Source organism: Cajanus cajan, chromosome 9 (assembly GCF_000230855.2).
Source record: "Cajanus cajan strain Asha chromosome 9, NIPB_CcT2T_4, whole genome shotgun sequence".
NCBI lineage: Eukaryota > Viridiplantae > Streptophyta > Magnoliopsida > Fabales > Fabaceae > Cajanus > Cajanus cajan.
Window position 1 is genome coordinate 21,647,133 of NC_138525.1, and position 23,124 is coordinate 21,670,256.

Here is a 23,124-nt window from a genome sequence, read left to right on the forward strand (position 1 = left end):
TAAAAAATATTTATGCATAGCACTGGAAGAGGTTGAAGGAATGAAATTCCAATCAGCTTATTCAGCAGAGAAAATTCACTTGGAAGTTGAAATATACCGTTTAATCAATTGAAAGCAAATTTTAAATGATTAAAAGCAAACTTTAATCAATTAAGGATTAACTTTTAAATATACTTAATAAAATTGATTTTTTTATTTTTAAAATTAAATACTCTTAAATATTTTATTTATCTATCTTCTATTTCTATCGATTGTATTTCTTTATATTAAAAGAAAATACCTTAGATATCCCCACTTTTATGACTATGAGTTGGTCAAATAGAAATTTTTTTTCTGATAGTCCATAATACCTACCTTTTCAAAAGCTTTTCAATAAACTCTGCACATAGCACGGGGAACAAACGCATGAACTTTTTAGTTTTTACATACGGTTAAAACTAAAAGGGCAAATAAATACTAATTCACACAAGTTTATCAGTTTGTATCCATTGACCAAACTTTTACATGATATAGAATAATCTGTTTTTGGGAGGGAAATTTTCACGATCACGGGTCTTGTAAACAAAACGTAGTATAAGTTACAGAATATTTTCTGATTTTGCAATTATATATTTGTAGAAAAATATTTTAAAATCAGTTTAATAAAAAAAATATGTTTTGTTTAATAAATTTTATTTTTTTAACCAATTTTAAAAAAATGGATTAGAATTAATCTAATTTAACTTACAAATTGACTGATAAAGTGAGGTTGAAACTCTCCAATGAACATATTTCTGAACTCCAACGACCAATTATTTAAAAACACCCGAAATTTGAGTGATCTACATCTACTTGGGTCAGATTTTGAAATGGAACACTACTTGTTCTTCTTAAGCAAGTCTTATTAAGAATTTGAGATAACAGAAATGTTGATAAAATAATAATTAATCAAACAATTTGCCTATTAGATTCAGTAGCTGACAGAAAGTAGCAACCTAACCGCTTACTTTATTTCTTTTTTCTTTTCCAACATCATTATTGTCGCTGAGTTCATTTTTATATGAAGACAAAAATTAGTTCAATAATAATGCTCGTTTTGAATTATCTATTATGCAGAAGAGTGCTGGGACAGAGAAAAAAGGATTATATGATCCGGTCTTCACTTTGTCACAGCTTTTTGAACACCTTTTCTCCGTGTTGGATGGTGAATATAATGTACTATACTCCTACGTAACTTGTTTAGGTCAATAATATTGCTCCTATATATGTAATTAATCAGTTAATAATGTAAAATTTTAGGTTTTAAATATATAAAATTAAGAGTATAATTTCTATGTATAGATAATATAAAATTATTTTACGTTCTAAGTCAATTAAAAATAATGATAAGTATAATTTTTAAGTAGCACTGTTTATAAAAATCAAAAAATGTATCATGCATATATGATCATCGTCGTGTAAAAATTCTTCACGTAATATAAATTATTTTCTACAATTTTACTTAGTTATATAATAACACTTTTATGTAATTTTTAGTATTATTTCTCTTCATTTATTTGTCATCTCAATTAGGATATATATATATATGTCACACTTTCTTCCTTCACTTTTTATCTCTCACTTTGTTATACGGTGAAGTCTCTGATAGGGAAGTTGGAGAAGTGGTCCATCCGTGCTGCATGTGTAAGGTTTATGATGACCGTAGATATAATATTATAATATTGAAGGGTTCAGATTATAATATAATGAGTAAGATGTAATATATTGCAAAGTAGTCCTTGTAAAATTTTTATTTGTCTGTGTTTTAAGGTTTATTAGGGTGTGGTGTTTTGGTTGTGTCAGTTCCGATTACGAGGTGCGATTGGCGTCGTGGTCCTTTTGTGGATCTGTTCGAAGTGGGCCTCCGGCGGCCCGTCCGTTGTTGTTGGTGGTACTCCGCAACCGGTGCGAAGATTTGTTAGGTTTAAGAGGTGACGAATCGATTTTTTTTATTGTTGAAACCTAAAGTGTGGCGTACAAAAGAATCCGTTTTGGAGGTTAACGTTTTTTGTTTATTTTGCATTTGATTTTATATGTATGTGGATTTTTGTTGATACATCTGTTTCTCGTGTGTACAGTTAATAGAGAGATTAACTGCTACGGAAGTGTTTTGATGTTCATAGATTGACTTATTGTTATTAAACGTGAAAGTAGAATGGAGTTTGAGAATTCAAGTATAGAGGTAAGTGACATTTGTGTCATGTTTAGGGTTGTATCCTTTAATATTGCGTTGTGTCATGTGTGTGATAAGTGTGATGATGAAGGTTGATATTGTTTTTAATTTTCTGATGTTCTGAAAAGCTTTAATTGAGGATTAAAACTTTTTAGGTGGCAGTAGCAGTAGATAATTGTGAAAGCATAAATGAAGGAGTAGATAATTTTGAAGGCATAAATGAAGGGGTGTTTAATTTTGAAGGAATAAGTGAAGGAGAAGATAATATAAATGAGAATGAGGAAGATGAGAATTTGGTTATTGATTTACAGGAAATTTGTGATGAAGAAGTGGAAAATGTTGTTAATGAAGGAAGATTTGAGGTTTTTGACAGTGAAAACGGGGTGATAGTTTCTACTTTGGATGATATTTTTAATTTAGATTTGCATTTAAGTCCCCATGAGCTTAGGAATGTTCAATTTGTAAGTGTTGAGATGGCTTATTTATTTTATTACTGGTTTGCAAAAGTTAATGGATTTGCCGCAAGAAAGAGCAAGATTTTGAGAAATATTAAGGGGGAAAAATTACAACAAACCTTTGTTTGTTTCAAGGAAGGATTTAGAGATAACCGTGGTTTGAACATACAGAATCGAAAGCGAAAGCAAACACCGGAGACAAGGTGCGGATGTGAAGCAAAACTAAGAGTGCATATTGATAGCAGATGTGGACTATGGTACATTACATATTTTGTGGATGACCACAACCATAGTTTTTTGGAAGATAAGTATTGTAGAATGTTAGCTTCTCATAGAGATATGAGTGAGTTAGATATAATGCAGTTGAATAAAATGAGAAAAGTTGGCATAAGTACTCCTCAAGTTTATGGGTCACTTGCAGATCACCCTGGAGGGTATGAGAGACTTTCTTTTTGTAAAAAGGACATATACAATCAAATTGGAAGGCAAAGAAGGTTGCAAGGTTTGGATTCAAAATGTGCACTGGAATTTTTGAATGGTTTAAAACGCAGTGATCCTTTAATGTATGTTGGTCACACTGTTGATGAGGAAAACAGATTGCAACATTTGTTCTGGTGTGATGGCATGATGCAGATGGAGTATGAAGTTTTTGGTGATGTGTTAGCATTTGATGCAACCTATGGGAAAAATAAGTATTTATGTCCTGTAGTTGTATTTTCTGGTGTTAATCATCACAATCATACGATAGTATTTGGGAGTGCTATTGTTTCAAATGAAACTGTAGAAACATATATATGGGTACTTGGGCAATTTGTAGAAGCCATGAAAGGAAAGTCTCCAATGTCTATTATCACTGATGGTGATGTTGCAATGAAAAATGCGATAAGAAAGGTATTTCCTAATTCACAGCATAGATTGTGTGCATGGCACTTATTAAGGAATGCGACAACTAACATTAAGAAGCCAGCATTTACAAAGGATCTAAGAAAATGCATGTTGGGTGAGTATGAAATTGGTGAATTTCGAAAGAAGTGGTCTGAAATGTTGAACAAATTTGAGTTGCATGATCATCCTTGGGTTATAGACTTATTTGAAAAGAGGAAGATGTGGTGTATAGCTTATATTAGAGGGGCTTTCTTTGGTGGTTTTAGGGCAACTTCTCGGTGTGAAGGATTACATTCTGAGTTGAAAAAATATATTCATCCGAAGATTAATCTGACAGAGTTTGTTCAACAATTTTATCGTCTTGTGAGTTATATGCGTTATAGGGAAGTTGAAGCTGACTTTGCATCAATTCATGGTGATCCCGTTCCAGAAACAGATTATCATAACCTTGAGCTATCGGGGGCAAAGTGTTATACGAAAGAAATACTAAAATTATTTCGTGATCAGCTTCATAGTTCATCTTTGATGAGGGTGATTGGTTGCAAGCAGACATTTGGTTGTTGTATATACATAGTGAGAAAATATGAAATGATTGACAAACAATGGCATGTGTCATATCAATCAACACCGTGTGATTTGAAGTGTTCGTGCTTAAGAATGGAATTAGTCGGCATTCCATGTGATCATATACTTGCAGTGTTGGTTCATCTGAATTTATCAGAGTTACCTAAATGTTTGGTGTTAAAAAGGTGGACTAAGGTTGCGAAGGATGAAGTGAAGGGCAATGTTAGTAGACATAGGTGGGACTCTGAGAAAGATGCTAGATACTTGTCATTAATGGAGTATTTTAAAGAGCTAAGTACTTTGGCATGTGAAACATATGATGATTATGTTGATAAAAGGGATAAAGTTGTAAATGAATTAGCTGAAATAAGAGGTAAAAAAGGTGATGAATCCGAAGAAGGCAATGCATTGGATGATGAATTAAGTGTAGTGATAAGAAATCCTGCCATTGCTAGAAGTAAAGGAAGGTGTGTTGTTGAAGGTTCATGGCGCAAAGGTAGGAAATCAAAAAAGAGTAATAAGTGTAGTTTGTGTAAACAAATAGGTCATAACATGAGAACGTGTGGAAGACAACAGAATTTGGATGATATGGAACAAAGCACATGTGGAATGAGTATTGAATTTGAAGAAAGTTACGTAGGTTACGAAAATGAAGAGGTAACGAATATAAATTATATTAAAATTATATATTTGTTTGTAAAACAGAGTTAGATGTGATGTGTTTAATGTTGTCATTGTAGGAAGATGAGTACATTGAAGATTTGTTTGACAAATGCGATGAAGTTGATAATGGGGTTGGTGACATGTCTGTTTCACAGTCAGAATCAATATATAGTTATGAAGTGTCGTTATCTCCAGCATTCAGTGATGCAGGTAATGTTTATGAATTAGTAACTCAAGTGTGTTATTGTAGGTGTATGAGAAGTAGTAAGTTAATTTTTATTGTATTAGTATGATGTTATATTATTTTAGTTGTGTATGTGTAATATTGGAACTAATCGATTGCTGATAATTGTTATTAAATTGTATTTGCAGGTTTTTTATACGATTGATGGCGGTTGCAGTAGAATGGAAATGCATGAATTCACATAGTTTGGATTGAAAATTTAGATGAATGTGACTTTTGTTGTTATTTATGCAGAAGTTTTATTTTATATTGTATTTGATTGTAGTTGGAAAATATTATTCAGTAATGAAATTATGATACATGAATATTTAAAGATACAAATATTTGAATTTGAAACCAATATATTTTGAATTTTTGAAAAAATTGGGTTGCTATTGCCATTGAGGGTGTTGTTGTATGTTGTTGGCAGGTGGAAAGTGTAATCCCAAAATTGGGGTTTATTGCTGAAATTATTGGGTGAATGGCTTCAATGGATATTACGATTTTGAAGGGTGACATGGGTTTTGGTTTGTTTCTTTTAACGTGCCTATAGGTTACCGGAAACATTGTATATATAATATGTATATAGTTGATTGTATTGTAATTAGTTGTTTAATATTATTTTAATTGATTGTATTTAATAATTTATGTTTATGAAATTTGTAATGTGTTTAAATTTTTTGTAATTTTCGTTGTGTTTCGAAACACTGCAATCCCTGCGTCCGACGTCCGGTGGAATACAAGTGTTTATTTAATTTATGCAGCCGTTGATATACATTTAATTTTAGTTTTATATAGTTAAAAAAATTAATTTAAATAAATACATTTTTTTTGAAATTCAAACCTTAACCAGTTGGAAAAATAAGTAGGTAAAAAAAAAACTTATATAATATAGTTAAAAAAAATTTATTTTGAAATTGCTTTAAATAAAAAGTTATAAATTACTTTCTAAAAAGTTATATATAATTTTAATGAAATACAAATTGTTATTTAAACATAATTTTGATCATATGTTGTTAGTTTATATTAAATAGAAAACATATGATATAATATTGTTATTTTATTTGTTAACATGGTTTGCACCAACATTGAATAACATTATAATTTATGATGGTCTTATCATATGTTACTCTCAAATCATATCGTATTATATATCCCGACTACCAAATACAGTGTCAAGAATTATCCGTCAGCTTATTACATTTATTACAAATTATTTTTAAATTACTAAAATAATTGAAGTTGAACCATAAATTAATCTTTAGAGACACCAATAAGGAATGTTAATTCAACAAAGTGTCATGGATGTGCAATTTGCTTATAAAGTGAAACAAAGAATCCAACAGTAAGGGAGAAAACCACTGGTTCGTAAGTATGATTTACATAATGTAGATTGAAAAATAATCTGAAGCACATCATTGTATTTATCCCTTAAAATGATGCAATCAAAGAATGGAATGAGAAAATGTAACACCCTGTTATATTCGTATGATGAAAATACCTATCTCAACGTCTGATTGAAATGACGATCATATAAAAGGCTAAACATATATAAAAGGCTAAACATATATATATAAAACCCTAAACATATATAAAAGGCTAAACATATTTTAAAAAACATCAGGAACCAATTATGATATAAATTAAAAAATAATACTGTAAAAAAAATGAAGTTGGTTTAAATTACGCAATAAGTTAAATAGATTTTAAAAGTACCGTGAAATTGTCATGATTGTTAATTGGGATACTGATAAAAAAACCACAATGTCATGATACAGAACCAGTAAAATGAAGTGAAAGAGTTATAAAAGATGCATAAAATAAGAAGGCCAAGTCAGGGTTTCGTAACATGGAGGATCAGGAACTTGAAGTTTCCAAGTTTTTGAATCTTAAGTCGTATGCCTGTGTTGTATTGTTGGCCTTTAATAAGCTGCCCCCATTCCTTGCCAACATAAAACTCCCTTTTGTTTCGCTGTGTTGATTTTTTTTAATCTCAGCTTCAACCATCTGTCCATGTTGGTTGATTAAGACACAAGAATTGTAATTGTCTATGCCCCAAACATCAACGTATTTGACCGGAAAATACTGGAAATAAGAATGAAAGTGAATTATTAACATCATTATGTATATTGATTTTAGAAATAAAATATTTTGTTAATTTAAAAACAATGATGTAATTCCATACCAACGGTTGTCTTCCAGTCGCCGCAGATTTTGTTATAGTATGAAACCAAGGAACAGGATGTGTTGGCATATGATCTGTTGGAAAAGGCAGTTGTAGAAGTTGTTCTTCGGGTGGTGGTGAATCAACCTCTGTTAAATCTATAATCTCATTCTTAGGGTGGAGAAGTGGGACATTAACCTTGCTGAGAAAATTCAAAGTGCAGATTAATAAAAAAATAAATAAATAATGAATAAATTAAAGTTAATGAAATATAGTTTAGGATTATATGTACCTTTTAGAACTCTGGCCTTTTTCATTTTTAATTTTAGGATAGGATATTTCCTCTTCAGCAGCAGTATAGATACGCAACTTAAATTCGTTTGACCCCTTGTACCAAAACTCAGCAATATGTTTGTTTTTTATACCATAAAAATCAATCATGTCATTTACGCCTTTGTTAAATATAGCAACAGTTTTACATAAATTTTTGAGGTAAACCTTGAAGGAGTTTCCTTGTGGGTCTGTAATCAGACACTCGCCTGGTTCAATTTTACAGATCCAATAGTTGTAAAATTTTGCATTTAAATAGATGCGACCCTAAAGAAAAACAAAACAAAAATATGGAAGAACATAAGTTATGAATACGTTGGAATTCTGTTATTGAATTTGATTTAACATAAAATAAGTTAACCTTATTTGGGTAGACTTCAAATCTGAAGTGTGTTGGTGGGTTTTCCTGATCAGCGTCTTTAAAAGTGTCCATTATATGTCTTGAACAGGAACAAAGACAAGTAAATTGAAGGCTTCAATTCCACAATCGAACATAAACCCTAAACCGTTGACATAAAAACAACCTTTGACAAAAATAATATATGCAATGTATGAAATGATTATTAAGGATACATGCAATGAAGAACAGTGCTTTTTTATTTTGTATTAGACAATACAGACGAAGAACACTGTAATGGACGAATTTAACATGTAAAGTTTTGGTTTTTATATCAAGTAAAGTATGATAAACATTAAGCCTTAAAAAGAAAATAATTTTGTGCCTCAACAACGATAATGAAGATGATGAAGTTAACTAACCAAGGATTTTGAAGTTTTTCAGATGACTGTGGGCAGAAGATGATTGTTCAGAGAAGATGATTCTTCGGAGAAGATGAAAGTGGGTTGTTGTCTTGTATTTGTTTAGGGTCGAGAGAATGATGAAATGATGGCACTTGTGTGTGTATTGCCGACTTTGTGTGTGTAAAGTGACTGATGTTGGCTGATTGTGTTCAATGGATTTTAGGGTTTACGGATACGCAATAGGAAGAATATGAAAAGGTTGATTTTTTGTTGTGTAACTTTATTTGTGAATTGGTGTTTTGATATTTTGAATTTGGACTTTTGTTAAATGAATTAAAAAAATATGAATTTACAGTAATTGTAATTATTATCGTTGGATACTGCGTTGGGGTTTTGGATTTTTAAATGCATAGGTGTATGTATGGAAACCAAGTGAAGGGTCAAATCGGTTGATGAGTGATGACCGTCATGAGTAATCATTCTGATTCTTTCGTTTTACGTTCCATTCTGTCTCATTTGACGTTCCATTCTGTCTCGTTTGACGTTCCATAAATAAGCCATTTTTTTTTACTTTTTCCTTCAAATTGCATACAACAAATTTTTAAAAAAAATTATATAATATATAACATATATTATTGAAATACCAATTGATAATATGTTTAACAGATGATGTTAAATATTAAAATAAATTACACATAATAATATAATGTTGTGTTTTTGGTGGTTGATAGATGGAGTTAGGGACCAATACTCGAAAATGATTTGTAGTATGGTTATTTGTTGAAAATAATATTATATTAGTATAATTTTAAAAATAATTTATAAACCCAAATCTAAAAATTGAGTTGCGATTGAGGTTGGTGTTGTGGTATGTTGTTGGGATGTGAAAAGTATAATCCGAAGGGTGATTATATATACAGATGGAAAGGTAAGAAGGTGCATGTAAAAATAGAAAAAAAATAGCGAAGATGTATAGAAAAAAAGTACTAAAATAAATATTGTACATGTTTAAGTATAAATTAAAAACAAAAAAAATTCAAAACATTTTTGAAATTTTATTAATTTTTTCAAAAAGGAGGTGTAGTTATAAACAAAAGGTGGTGTATATATCATGAACCTAATCCCAAAATTGTGATTTATTGGTATAATGATACTGACAAAATTTAAGTAAAAAATATAAACATGCATCGGAGTAATAATAAAATAAATGATATAAAAATTTAATAATAATTAATAAATAAAAATTAAATTTAATAATGAACAAACCTTTATTATTGTCGACCTGTATTGTTATTTCGTGTGACCTTCAAAGAGAAGCAATGTGTGACTAGGATTTGAGTCACATTAATATCGACTATCGATGGTTGAGTTTAGTCTCATAGAACCAAATATATATTTGGCGAATATAGAACCAAAGTACATAATCCAATTCATGCAACTATTAATGAAAGACATAAAAATTAGTTATAAAAGAATGACAATATTAAAGTATGAGTACCAAATAAAGTAATTACAAAATGTTAAATATTGACTTGGAACAGTGTACGAAAAAACAGAAGGAATCCGGGCAGCATAAACCGTTAAGCCGGCCCCAATAAAAATATAATATAAACTACTGAATTAAGCTTTTTGAACATTTAAAACTAAATAATTAGGGTGATTGAGTTTTTCAACTTTCAACTTTTGGTGTTGGTTGTATCCTTGTCGCTTAATTAGCTGACCCCACTATTTGCCCAGGTAAAACTCCTTTTTGTTGCGCTTACTAGACTTCCTGTTAATGTCAGACTTGATCATATTTCCATGCTCATCAATCAAGACAGAAATTTTGTAGTTGTTAATGTTCCAGACATCAACATATTTTACTGGAAAATACTGCAATAACGCAATAAGTACAAGGTGTTGGTCATAAACATATAATTGATTTAATAAAAAAATAACTACAAATATAATTCATGTAATTGCTCACCAAAGGCTGTCGTCCGGATGAAGCGGCCTTGCTGATGGTTGGAAACCAAGCAATTGGATGTTTATGAAGTTGGGTTGCAGGATGTGATTGAAGTTGGGTTGGTGGAAATGTTTGACGATTGTCAAGTAAATCTTCCTTTTGAATTTCAGGTAGCATAATTTTGACAGTATCGATGCTGAGAAAATGAAAAGTGTAATTTAGTAGTACAAAATACAAATAGTATTAAAATAATAATACATTGGGGTTTATGAGTATGTAAAGTTTACCCCATATTTGTTGAAGTGTTGTTGGTTTCTTTTTTCAACGGAGGATAGCATATTTCCTCCTCAGCAAAATTATAAATACGCATATGAAAAGTGTTAGTGTCATTGTAGTAGAAGTCAACTATGTGTTCGGATGTGAGACCATAGAAATTTACAATTTGTTTTACCCCATAAAACATGCCAACAGTTTGACCTAAATTTTTCAAAATAAGTTTAAACGTATTCCCGTTTGGGTCTGTTATGATGCAGTCGCCTACATCTATCTTACCATTCCAGTGTCTGTAAAAGTTAGCATTTATAAAAATTCGATCCTAACAATAACAAAACAATTGAACGAAGAATCAGTATTAATATTAATATTTGAATATACTGTTAAATCATTTATATCCAATTGCAAAGAAAAAATATAAAAAAAGATAACCTTATTTGGTGATAACGGACATCTGAACTGTTTCACTATGTTATCCATATCAGAATTCATAACAGGGTCCATTTTCTGCATTATAAATTTTTTTATTTAATATACAACATGCAACAAAGACAATACATGGGACGAACAAAACACTTTTACAGTCAATGTTTTGTTCATAATAACAGTATAAAAAATGATGAAAAACCCAAACTTACTGAAAGCTAAAACAACATACATACATTTAAGTGTTGTTAATATTTTTGTGTTAAGAAACAAAAGTTAAAAAAATAAAGTTGAAATATGAAGGGGTTTGGAATAAAATAGAACGATACAAGTAGATGTTGTTTACCTTTGCAAAGACAAAGGTGGTGAATTTCAGTGTTTGTCTTCAATGGATATTACCAATTTGGCAGAGGAAGACGAAGAAAAAATTGTTGTTTTGGCCTTTACGATGAGATGCTTTGTATGCCACTTCTGAAAATAAATTTCATTTTGTAGAACGTGTAATTATGGTGTTTTCATCGTGGTTTGGGCAGTTTCGAATTTGAAATGGTTACGTGTATGTATGCAAAGCACATGAAGGGTCACATGGGTTTATTAGCAGTGATTTTTTGGTTTACATTTTTGTTTTTTAATGATTTATGTATAAAAAATACTGTATACGTATAAATTATTATTATATTTGTTAAATTTTATCATAATGTAGCATGTATTATATTTGAATTATTTAATATAAATATTATGTTAATACGTTTGTAATTTATTTAAATATTATTTAATTTTATTTTATAATATACAAGAGTTTTTCAACTTTATTATTTATAATTGTTTTTGTTATTTTAAATGTTTGACAATATTATTAAATTATTTGTTTTTCAGTTTCAATACTGATTGTTTGGTTCAACGTTTCGATGTGTGTTAATGTTGGTTAACGCTTAATTTTAAAATAATAAATTCTTTATAAACTATTAATGAATACTTTATAAATAAAATTATATTTAATATAAATTGGTTCAAATTCCATATACAAATGAAATAATATAATATATATATAATAAAAAAAATTAAATTGATATATTATATACTGTATACATTACAAATACCAATTGATAACATGTTAAATAATTTATGCTAAATATTAACATACAATGCCTACAGGAAATAAACCAAAAAATTACAGTAAAAAAAGAGAAAAATTACATTAAGTTTAGGTTGAAAGAACTGTCTCTTCACAGACTATCATGTGGTGTTCAAATGGGAGTACATGGTCAAAAGTCGTATATTCTAATGTCTCGTCTATTGCATTCCATGTGGCCATACGTCCGGTTTCAGTGTTGACATATACAAGGCAATTCTCAGAAGAACAGGCGGGTAACATATACCCTGGAAAGTGATTACTGACCTGCATACATGTCAACTTAGACCAAGATGTGGTGACACCATATTCCTTCATTTCCCATATGTCCACCGTGTAGTCCCAGTTGTGATCCTGCATGACTGTACATAAAGCCAAATTGTCTCTTATATTTCTCAAACAACACAGCCTATAGTGTTCTAATTCAACTTCATCAGGAATACTTAGTTGATAAAATTTTGACTCAAATAAATTATAAGTCAAAATAACATCAGCATGTGTTTCATAGTTGAAAGTAATCCAGTGAAGAGAATCTCCAAAATACAGTCCCATACATCCCTCATGAACACAAACAGAAGGGTGTGAAATAGTCGAAAGGGAGTCATCTTCGAAATCCCTCCATGAATCATCATTCACAGAATACAGCAAACCGCGATGGGATGGATCTGTTTTACTAAGATAAATTTGAAGGACAACATAATTGTCTTCAGATCGGTCATAACCAAATCCATAGAAGTTCAGACCAAAGACATCACCGCAAATACTGTTTGTACCAGGTGCCCATGGAGAAAATGATCGAGTAAATCCGGTAGAGGGATTCCAAATCAACATGGATGTAGGAACCGATATTAGTACGAGACCCCTACATGTACCAACGATTTTACTGTAGCGAATGGATTTGGCGATTGGGTTTTGAAGAATGCAACTCGCGAGTGGAGCAACAACAGGGTGCGTTACCTCTACGCATAGTATTTCATTTACGAAACAAGAGAAAAACATAATCTTTTTGGTCATTCTATTTTGTGCTACTGCTAGGGCATAGTGCCTTTTGGCCACCACAGATTCAGCAAACAAAGCAAACCAAACCTTACACACGGCTTTGGCTCTGCAAAATGATTTGACTGGTCCCCGCAAAAATATCTCCGTTACTATCTCCAATGGAAGTGCCATTTTTATTCTGATGTTCAGTGTACAAAATGAGACGACTGTATTGGTCCACAAGTGAGACAATGATGAGTAAGAAATGACGATGGTGATATTTATACAAAAATCACTTTTACGAACAGTCATAACCATAGTAGATAGAAGTTGCATCTCTTAGTTTCCAAATAGTGCAGTCCCTACGTGCGACGTTCGGTCAAGTACAAGTCTTTGTTTAATTTATGCACCCCTTTGTATACATTTATTTATTATTTTTTATTTTAACTAGATTTAAGTGGATGAGGTTGCAGGGTTTTTACTATTTAATAAATATAAAACTGTGTATTCCAGTAAAAAGATATTATTAAATAAATAAGATGTATAGAAGGGTAAATTTTATATTTATTTTTGAATTATATACTGAAGTAATGAAACAAAATGACTTCAATTTGAGAATTTTAAGAGTAAATGTACAGAGAAAAAAAAAGTATTACTTAACATTAAAAATGTAATTTTTAATAATATTTTTAATATTCTATATTATTTTGTGTTTTAAAGTAATTTTCGAAAATCTTACAGAGATGACATGTCTGTCTCATAACATGTGTACTATTGTTAATACTGAACCGCCGTCCTTACTGCGTGTAACACTGTATGATTTGATTTTTACTTTATACTTCTGAAATCATAATTGGTTCTCGATTTGTTAACCGCAGTGATAGGAAGAAGAAATTTATTACATTTTGGCTTTACTGTCGATTGGCCTTATTATTATTTTTTCTTTTTTACATCATTAATATCCAATTATCCATTTGGGTAAAGGGTTGTACCATTTTAGTGTAAAGTACGAACCGTTCATATTTGGTGTTTTCTGTGAAGGGTTTATTGTTGAAAAGAAGAGTCATTTTTTTTTTCCAGAACACAACCGTTCATACGAGACACGGTATTCATATTTCACCAAAAATATAAAACATTCAAACTGATATTGTATAAAAGTGTTGCGTTGGTTTGGGTTTTATTCAGACTTCAGTTCATCCTTGTGTCATCCAGGTATGTCTGTATTCAGTCTCATTTGGAAATTTATTTTAAGTACAGAATCCAACACCATATATAATTGTTACTAAACAAACATTTTTGTTGACATTTTTAAGATGGCATCTTCATCGACATCTGTTAACAATGGGAAGTTCAAATACTGGTTTAAAACTTCGGGTTCAAAATTAACTCCAGGAGAGGTAATTCATATTATTTATAATGTTAAGTAACAATGTTTACCAAGTGTTTTCGTTGTCAATGAAACTGTTTATTTTTCAATATACAGGATTCAATGAAAATATGCAAGTACTTTAACAAATTCTGGGGTCATCATCTGGTTACTGATTTATGTTATGCCATGGATCCGAATGGGAATGTCAGCACTCTTGAAATTTCTAAAAGAAAACATAAGCATTGGTTTAGAAGTGGCTGCACTCGAATGGAAACTTTCTATGAAATGAAGACAGTGCATATTATTTTGATGCACTTTATAGGAAATAATTATTTCCATGTACGTATATTCAATGACAAATATGTTGAAATAGATTATCCAATTCCAAACGCATTCATAGACAGAAGTAGTATTGATTTTTCAACCAACTTTTGTCAAACATTCAAAACCAGCATAAATAAGGAACAGGTATTCATCATTTTATACTTAGTCGTCTATAAATAAAATGTCTGCACTTGTCTGTATCAATATGTAATTTTATTTGTTGAAATTTTTCCTTTTATTAATTTATATTAGGATATATTGCCACTTGGAGGAACTTTTAATTTCTTTTGGCAAGATAAGATGAATGTTGGGGTTGCCGTCATTACTGATCCTGCAGGAAATGAATTTTCTTTGCAATTAGCATACGACTCAAGTGGAGTTGATTACCAGTTGACTGGTGCTTTGCAACTAGTACAAAGTTATCATCTTAAAAACAATCATTTGGTTTGGATGCATTATTTGGAACATAATAAGTTCTTAATAAGGGTTTTTTCTGCAAGCAAATTTGAAATTAATTATGAAATTGCAAATGATGAAGAAAATTTACAACAGTTTATGGTTGACAAAAGTTGGATCAAAATAATTACTGAAGATGATTTATTTCAATTTGAACCCCTGGTGAGTTTTTTAACTAATAAAGTACTGACAAGTTTGTTAAATTTTAATTACTAATTTTCATGACTAATAGTTAAAATATGTTGCTGTTGCAGACTATTCCATGTGATGTGGTTACAAATTTTATCCCAGATGAACAACAACAAATAGTCATACAAGATGAAGAAGGTAAAGAATATTTGTGTCAACTTAAGGGAAGTTGTGATAAAAGGTACATGGGTGGAGGATGGTATCACTTCGTCTGCTCAAACAACTTTTTGGTGGACGATGTCCTTCAATTTTATTTTACTCATGATCCGAAAATACTATATGTACAAAAAGGGTAACGTTGTTTCTCTTCATTTGTAAGACATTGTGTATTACATGACTTTCTTTATGTCTTATAATTTGTAATGATTCACTTTACAATTATATTGTTAGGGTTTATAATCAAGTTGACTACATTAAATTAACATAAATTATACACAGAATATGTTTAAATTTAACCACTGAATTTAAACATGCACACTACAATGAAATATTAATGAATTTGTCCATCTAAAAACAAAAGAAAATGAAATTAGTAGTATGTAACATATGCCTTTGAATGAATAATAATTGGAGCGCATAAAACAGTGAATGTTAACTGCATAAATAAATAAACACAACGTTGGGTGAGTTGAGTCGGAACTTTAACAATTAAACATAAAAACATACAGAATATGATAAACCAAACGAAACAGCGAATAACCACGGTATGCAAAATGTTCGAAAACCAAAAACAAAAACATTTATCATGTTCTTCAAAATTGAAACAAAATATCCACCCACTACGGGGGAGTAGGATACATGTTTCAGACAATCATTCTTCATCTTTTTCCTTCGCAGCTGTCAAATTTTCCATCTGTTGATTTAACAGACAAACCTCCATCTCCAGCTCCAGATTTTGATTCATTGTTTTTTCAAGTTGGTCCTCCAGGATTTGAACATTATAGTAGTTGTAGTCACAAATCTTTTTACTCGTTGCTGCTAGTAGTCGACGAATCAATGAAGTGGAAACATCCTCTTGAGCATCATAGTCATTTGGTGCAAATTTACCCAATGATACAAGGTTCCCAACATCAGTCGTAACCAATGTTCCGTAGTATCTACGATACTCAACTCCTTCAACAATTTGTTTTTGCTCGACTGTGAAAATTGGCTCCGAATAACCACGAACGGAACATATGTGACACAACAATATTCCCATGCTTTGATGAACAAGAAACACATCAGAATTTGTGTCCTCTGCAATATCATGTGCCTTAAAACCTAAAACGAACATAAAAAAATTAAATATATAATTTCTTCTAATAAATAATATTTCTATAAATTAATGGAAAAATTCACCTTCTCCACTACTGGTTGATTCTTTTGGACATTTTCTGTGACCTTTGTTTTCTTTTTTTTTTCTTCGGTGCGTTGTTTGTTGCAGTACATCATCCAAGCGGACCATGCTTCTTCATACGTCGCATATGATTTATGTTTGTTACCCTTGTAGCCCCTAACCTGTGATTCACATTCTTCCCAACAGTAATAAATTCCTGGGTTCCGTCCCTCAAAGACGACATAAACCTTTGGCTGAGAGCTGCTTGTACTCATGTTTTTGGTGTTCAATGAGGAGGACTCAACCTCACAATACACAACTAGCATTTATAATAAAATTATGACGTTGACAAATGCAAACATTATTTTATGTATAAATATTGTACAACACGTATATAATATAAAAAACCATCAACCCATATCATTTCATATTTTCTTTTCCCATCTTATTTGGTCAATGACAAAACCAAAAAAAAAGGTGTACACACTGGAGAACGAATTTGAAAGTTGAAACAATTGCAAAAGAGAAATGATTCAGCTTCCGAATCGTTTCTCCGAATTTTTGTCCCAACAATTAAAATAATAATAATATTTAATTAATTTATTATAAAATAATTATTTTATAATAAATTTATTAAAAAATATTATTATTTTAATTGATCGGAGGATGAGTCGGAAGAAATTTCATACTCTGTATCTAAACTCATTGTAAAACCATTGCCATCATTCAATACAAATGAAACTTGAATCCACGAGTATGCGGGGACTACCTTCTGCGGATGAAGTTGTCACATAATCATGACAATACAAATGATTTGATGTCCTCGGGTTGCTCTCCATCTTGAAAGAATATATCATATATGTATTATACATCATACCTTAATAATACATTAATACCATCTATTATAATTAAATACTTCAATATTAATATTTCCTAAATACATTTTACTTATTCTTTGCTGCTAATTTCTTAAATTTATAATATAAATAAATTTAACACTTGTAATAATTTTTAATTAATTTATTTGAATATTTTATTAATATTAATTTATTTTTATATTTGATTATTCTGTCACATATAACTAAAATTTGTAATGAAAATTTACCTTTTCATTATTAATTTTTAATTCATGTTTTATATTTATTGATGTTATATTAATTTTGAATGTTAAATTTTTATTATATTAAATATTTTTTGAAATATTAATTGTTGACATAACTTAAAGTACCAAAACCTATTAATTTTCATGGATACCATAATATATCCTGTTTATATAATGTGTATATATACGAATAATGTTATTTATTATATTCATTAAAATAGTATAAAATGTACTATAACATTACGTTTGAAATTATTAAACAATAAATTCAACCAAAATTTGTTAAACTGTTAACAGTTGTACAACCTATGAAATTTAAATTTTAATAAACTTGTTTAATTTAGTTAACACGTACTAATATAGTTCTGCTGTTGTGCAATATGAGTGTCTTAAGTGTTAATTTACTTGACTTGTGTTGTGTAGCACATGTTGCCTACCATTGTCTTAAAATACATACCAAACGCATGTCCAATTTCGCGCCTTCTGATCTTTTATTGCTGCATGACGTGACTACTCACCACCATCTGACTGCTGACCAGGGACATGCCGCATCAACTGACTTATGACCAGCCTTTGACCAACCATTCCATTGAAACTCATTAATGTATTTCATTCTCTATTTATACATGATGCATCTCATTCTCTCCACCAACTCTTCCTCCGTTGGTTTGCGTTAATTTCGTCTTCTCCGGTAGACTTCGTTGCTGTGAGTTTTATTTTGTAACACTTTATGTTATGTATATAATCTTTATATGACATTAATATAAGTTATTCATAGTTGTTTTATATTTTCTGAATATATTTGTATTCTTCGTTTGCAGGTTACAAAAAACTATCATCTATTTACTACTACTTTTTACACGTAAGTATAATATAAAAATTATATATTCTCGTTTATCCTCACATTAATGGTTTAATGAAATGTGATGTATGTCAACCAAATTTTAAAATACAAAACTATATTTATTATAACGAATATTCTTACGAAATTCGTACTTAATTTATTAACCATAAACATAAAATAATTGTAAATTCACTTTTTACATTTCAGTATAAAAAATATGTCTTTTGCTATATATAAGTTATATTGCAAGTTAAGATAAATAATATATGTGATGACAACTTTAAATAATTTTTAATAAAATTCCTCAACATACTCAAAATATATTATTTTACACATATTATAAACTATATGACTTTAATTAATTCAAATAAAAGTACATACCGTGTTAAATTTAATTAATAAAAACTATAAATATCATAAATATATATATATATATATATATATATATATATATTGAACGACTGAACGTAGTTATTAAATATTGTAAATAAAAACCATACATCAAATTTAATATCTAAACCCCAAATTCAATAACTTCATAAATAGTAAATAATTTACAAAATTTATAAATATTATTAGAATCATATTTGTTTTTCTTTTATATTAGAAATGTCTCGTAGAGGAGTGGATTACGTACCAGACAGCGATGAGGACGAACACTTAGTTCCCTCAGAGGAAGAAATCATACATCAACAACTACTATCTGAATGGAGAAGGATTAGGGCAGGTAAGGAAGTGGCTGAGGCTACACAACAACAACCATTGTCTCCATTATCACCACCACCCGAGGAACTTGGAGATGACAATGATGACGACACATTTACCTCATGTAACATAGCCACTGTTATGCCTGGACCTGCTGGTTTGGTTGAAGCTGAGATCAGGAACAGGCAGTCTGATAATCCTTTGACAACGCAACAACTGCATTCAAATATTGCCCGACTTGCCAACATGGCCTTCAACATTAAACCCTGGCGTTATGCTCTTCATTATGTCATATCCAGAGGTTTTTTCCATTATTCACCTCTGTCTCTTTAAATATTCCAACGCACTTTCAAATTATTATTTTTTGTTTATTAACAATAGGGCTACCAGAAGTGACACCATTGATTAACATAGACCATAATTTAGAAAGAGTTCCAACTGTTGTTGCTTTTGTCGACTCCATGACCCCAACAGGCAACGGCAATTATACAATCAATTTGAAGGTACAAATCCTAAACTTTGGTAAACTTAATACAATGTATTCATTTTAATTATAACATTATCTTTCATTTAGGACCCAACTGCAACGATTGGGGCAAGCTTACATTATAAAGCAAAAGAACACCCACAATACGGCCACCACATTGTCGTTGGTTGTGTTTTAGTTTTGAAGCAGGTAATATTCGTACTATAACAAAATATATGAAATTAATTTTACTTAATTGTTCAATTAATTTATTTCAATTTTGTTCAGATAGTCGTCTTTGCACCAGCGCGTATTCGTGGTCCATACTTTTTGAACATAACACAAAATAATGTGCAACGGGTGAGTATACGCACTGAAAGTATAACTTAATAACATTTTAATATTTAATATAAACCAATTAATATTTTTTTGTAATTGTTTGTTCCATGTTTGTTTCAGGTCATTCAAAAGGATATATGATTTAATGATCATAACATTAATGGATTTTAAGACTATGTTGTTTTTTAATGTCGATCACTGTAACTTAATGTTTTATTTTCATTATTAACTTTTCATTTTCTGCGAATTTATTATTAAATATTACTAAAATTGTCATATGCTGCCTTACGAAGTCATGAATATTGCATTGTACATGTGTGTATTCTTAATTGAAGTATGTAGTTACGGAAATGGATCCCCTGACTTTGTGGAGGGAAAGTTAGGGTAACTTAATACATTTCAACCATTAGATTTGTAATAAATCATCACATTGTCACACGTGTACATTTAAGTTAAAATATATATTGTACACGTGTCACAATCTGATTTATTTTTATACATCTAACGGTTGAGATGTATTAAGTTACCATAACTTTATTTTCCCAAAGTCAGAGAATCTGGATCCGTGTAGTTACCCTAATTTATATCACTAAAGCCTTTAATGTTAACAAATAATTTAATATATATTATTACAACATATATAAATTTAATATGTTTTATTTAACAATTGTATTTTTAATATTTTACTTCCAAAAATAACCAATATTATATATTCATAAAAACATAAAATTTCAATAATAAAATTCCATAACTAAAAAACTTTTATTCTAAATAGTATAAATTAATAATTTGTATGTAGCGTTTAACATTTACGGTTTCTCATAATAATGACTTGTTTGTATAAAATGTTATATATTTTTTTTTTAAAATACAAATTTTGTTATAATAAATAAATTACCAATTCATTTACCAAATGGCAAAAATATTGTATTTCATTCTTCTATCAAATTATTGTTATATTAATTTTTATTATAAACTGTTATATAAAGAAGTATCATAATGAAATTGTACATTTTTAGACTACAAACATCAAATTAATATCAAATTTGTTATCTATCAGACAGAAAATTTTCACTATTTAAAATTATAATTTTCATCTATTTATATTAACTTTTATCAAACTAAATTGATATACTAAAACTTGTCAAAACGGAACCCCAAGCAAAGCAGGTTAATGATGGACGGTGTTACGTCGTTTGATGAACGTTTTACTTTGCCGAGGAGCCTCATTAAATTGCCAACACAGCTGTTTCCCTCCCTCTCATGAATATGTTTGCGTGTCAACAAAATAAATGAACAACTTACAACATCACTGAAGGCTTTTTGGAAATTATAAAATAAATTAAACAACACTACTCTGTTGTCATTAGACACATGACATGCATATAGTTCACCAATCACCATATCACAGTAGCTGTCACAAAAGATTAGATCAATTAAATAAATTAATAAATTTAATTATTACGCTTTACGGTACAAAAATAGCACACATTTGTTACAAAATAATAATATCACTACTGCTTGCAATAAATTCTTCCCTCAGTGCATGTCAAACATTCAATCAACTATTAATGCATTTCATTATTAAGCCTAAGTCTAGTTTTTTTTTTTTATTTTTAATAAAATCAAATCTCAATTACGATAAATAAGCACACTTATATTCCTTTACACACAAATAAACTACATTGTTCACCACTTGCTATGGCTTCTCCTAATGCCAACCGCATGAACATAGAACCAACTACTATTGAAATGGCAGGGCCTTCAACAAAAAAAAGTCCAACCATTACGTCGTCAGCAAATGCTGAAGCCTTTGAAACCACTTCCACTTCTTTTGGGTTAGTTTAACAATGCATTTATTGTAAATCACTTATATTCATTCATGGAAGTTGGATGCTTCCTAAACAATACTTTTTATACAGGCCAATAGAAGTTATTGCTTTAACGAATAATCCTGACACAACCAACCAACATGAAAATCATTCCAAGGTAATACTCTTTATTCTACTACATCTCAAAAATCGTTGTCATTATGTACATATATATGCTCAAATCATTTAATGCTTGATTTTGTAGACTGCACTTGAACTACTGCTTCTTGACAAAACTATTCAGGCCATATACTCCGCAACAAAACTCATTTCTAACATCAGTCAGGTTTGCCATCAAACATTTTATAGTTTTTTCTTTACGCAACAACCTCAATCATATATACTAACTTCATTTTTTTACAAACTTCTTTTATAGGGTGTTAATGATCGTCTGCAGGAAATGGAGAAAAAACAAAATGAAATACATACGAAGCTTGCAAAGATTGAGTCTCAAATTAATATTACAAGAGACATAACTATGACTGCAATTTCTCGCTCAATGAATGTTCAACAAAATTCTCCAACATTAACAACAACAATTCCAGATACTGGACTGAACACCACACCTAAGCGAATATATTCTCGGAATTCATCTCCATTGACAAAGCAATCCCAACGGAAATTTATCAATCAGTCACACATTCTGAATCAAGTTGATACAAGACCAAGTAAGCGTAAGATGATTGGTAAAAACATTTTGAGCAATAACAATATAGTTGGATATTCATCTTCGAACAAGACGAATGCAATTCAACTGGAAGTTCATCATCGTCAGTCAACCCAACCACCCAACTACAATGAAAATAGTAGTTTTTCCATTCCACTCAAACGGAAGGTCGTATGTATACTTAACTTTACATTTACTTTATAATACATTCAATTACTTGTCAATGAAATTAGTTTTTCCATTGCACTAAAACTACAATTCCTGTTTTTTTAGCCAACAATTAACGAAGGCTCATTGGAGTCAGCGTTGCCATCCAATGTATACAGAAACTTGACATTTAACGACTCAGCTGCACAAACCAATGTTAAAAACCCTAACATACCAACTGAGTTAACACAGGATGCAAAAAAGCAGGTTCAACAACCAAACAAGACAGATGTGCAAGATATACCATCAAGTGATGATGAGTTAGATGGTCTAGTTGCTGTAGGGCACATTTTGCCACGG

The 23,124-nt window shown here is 30.2% G+C and overlaps 2 protein-coding genes across 2 annotated transcripts; one reads left to right on the forward strand and one right to left on the reverse strand.

The window, feature by feature from the left end:
* Positions 1-1,588: 1,588 nt before the first annotated feature.
* On the forward strand, positions 1,589-8,855 carry LOC145951866 (protein FAR1-RELATED SEQUENCE 5-like). The gene is made up of 2 exons (XM_083064013.1): positions 1,589-4,968; positions 5,131-8,855. The coding sequence occupies exon 1, from the start codon at positions 2,665-2,667 to the stop codon at positions 4,804-4,806; it is 2,142 nt and encodes a 713-aa protein (XP_082920139.1). The 5' UTR covers positions 1,589-2,664; the 3' UTR covers positions 4,807-4,968; positions 5,131-8,855.
* Positions 8,856-12,064: 3,209 nt separating this feature from the next.
* LOC145952006 (F-box/kelch-repeat protein At3g23880-like) lies at positions 12,065-13,162 on the reverse strand. Its single transcript, XM_083064223.1, has one exon. The coding sequence runs from the start codon at positions 13,160-13,162 to the stop codon at positions 12,065-12,067; it is 1,098 nt and encodes a 365-aa protein (XP_082920349.1).
* Between the last annotated feature and the right edge of the window lie 9,962 nt (positions 13,163-23,124).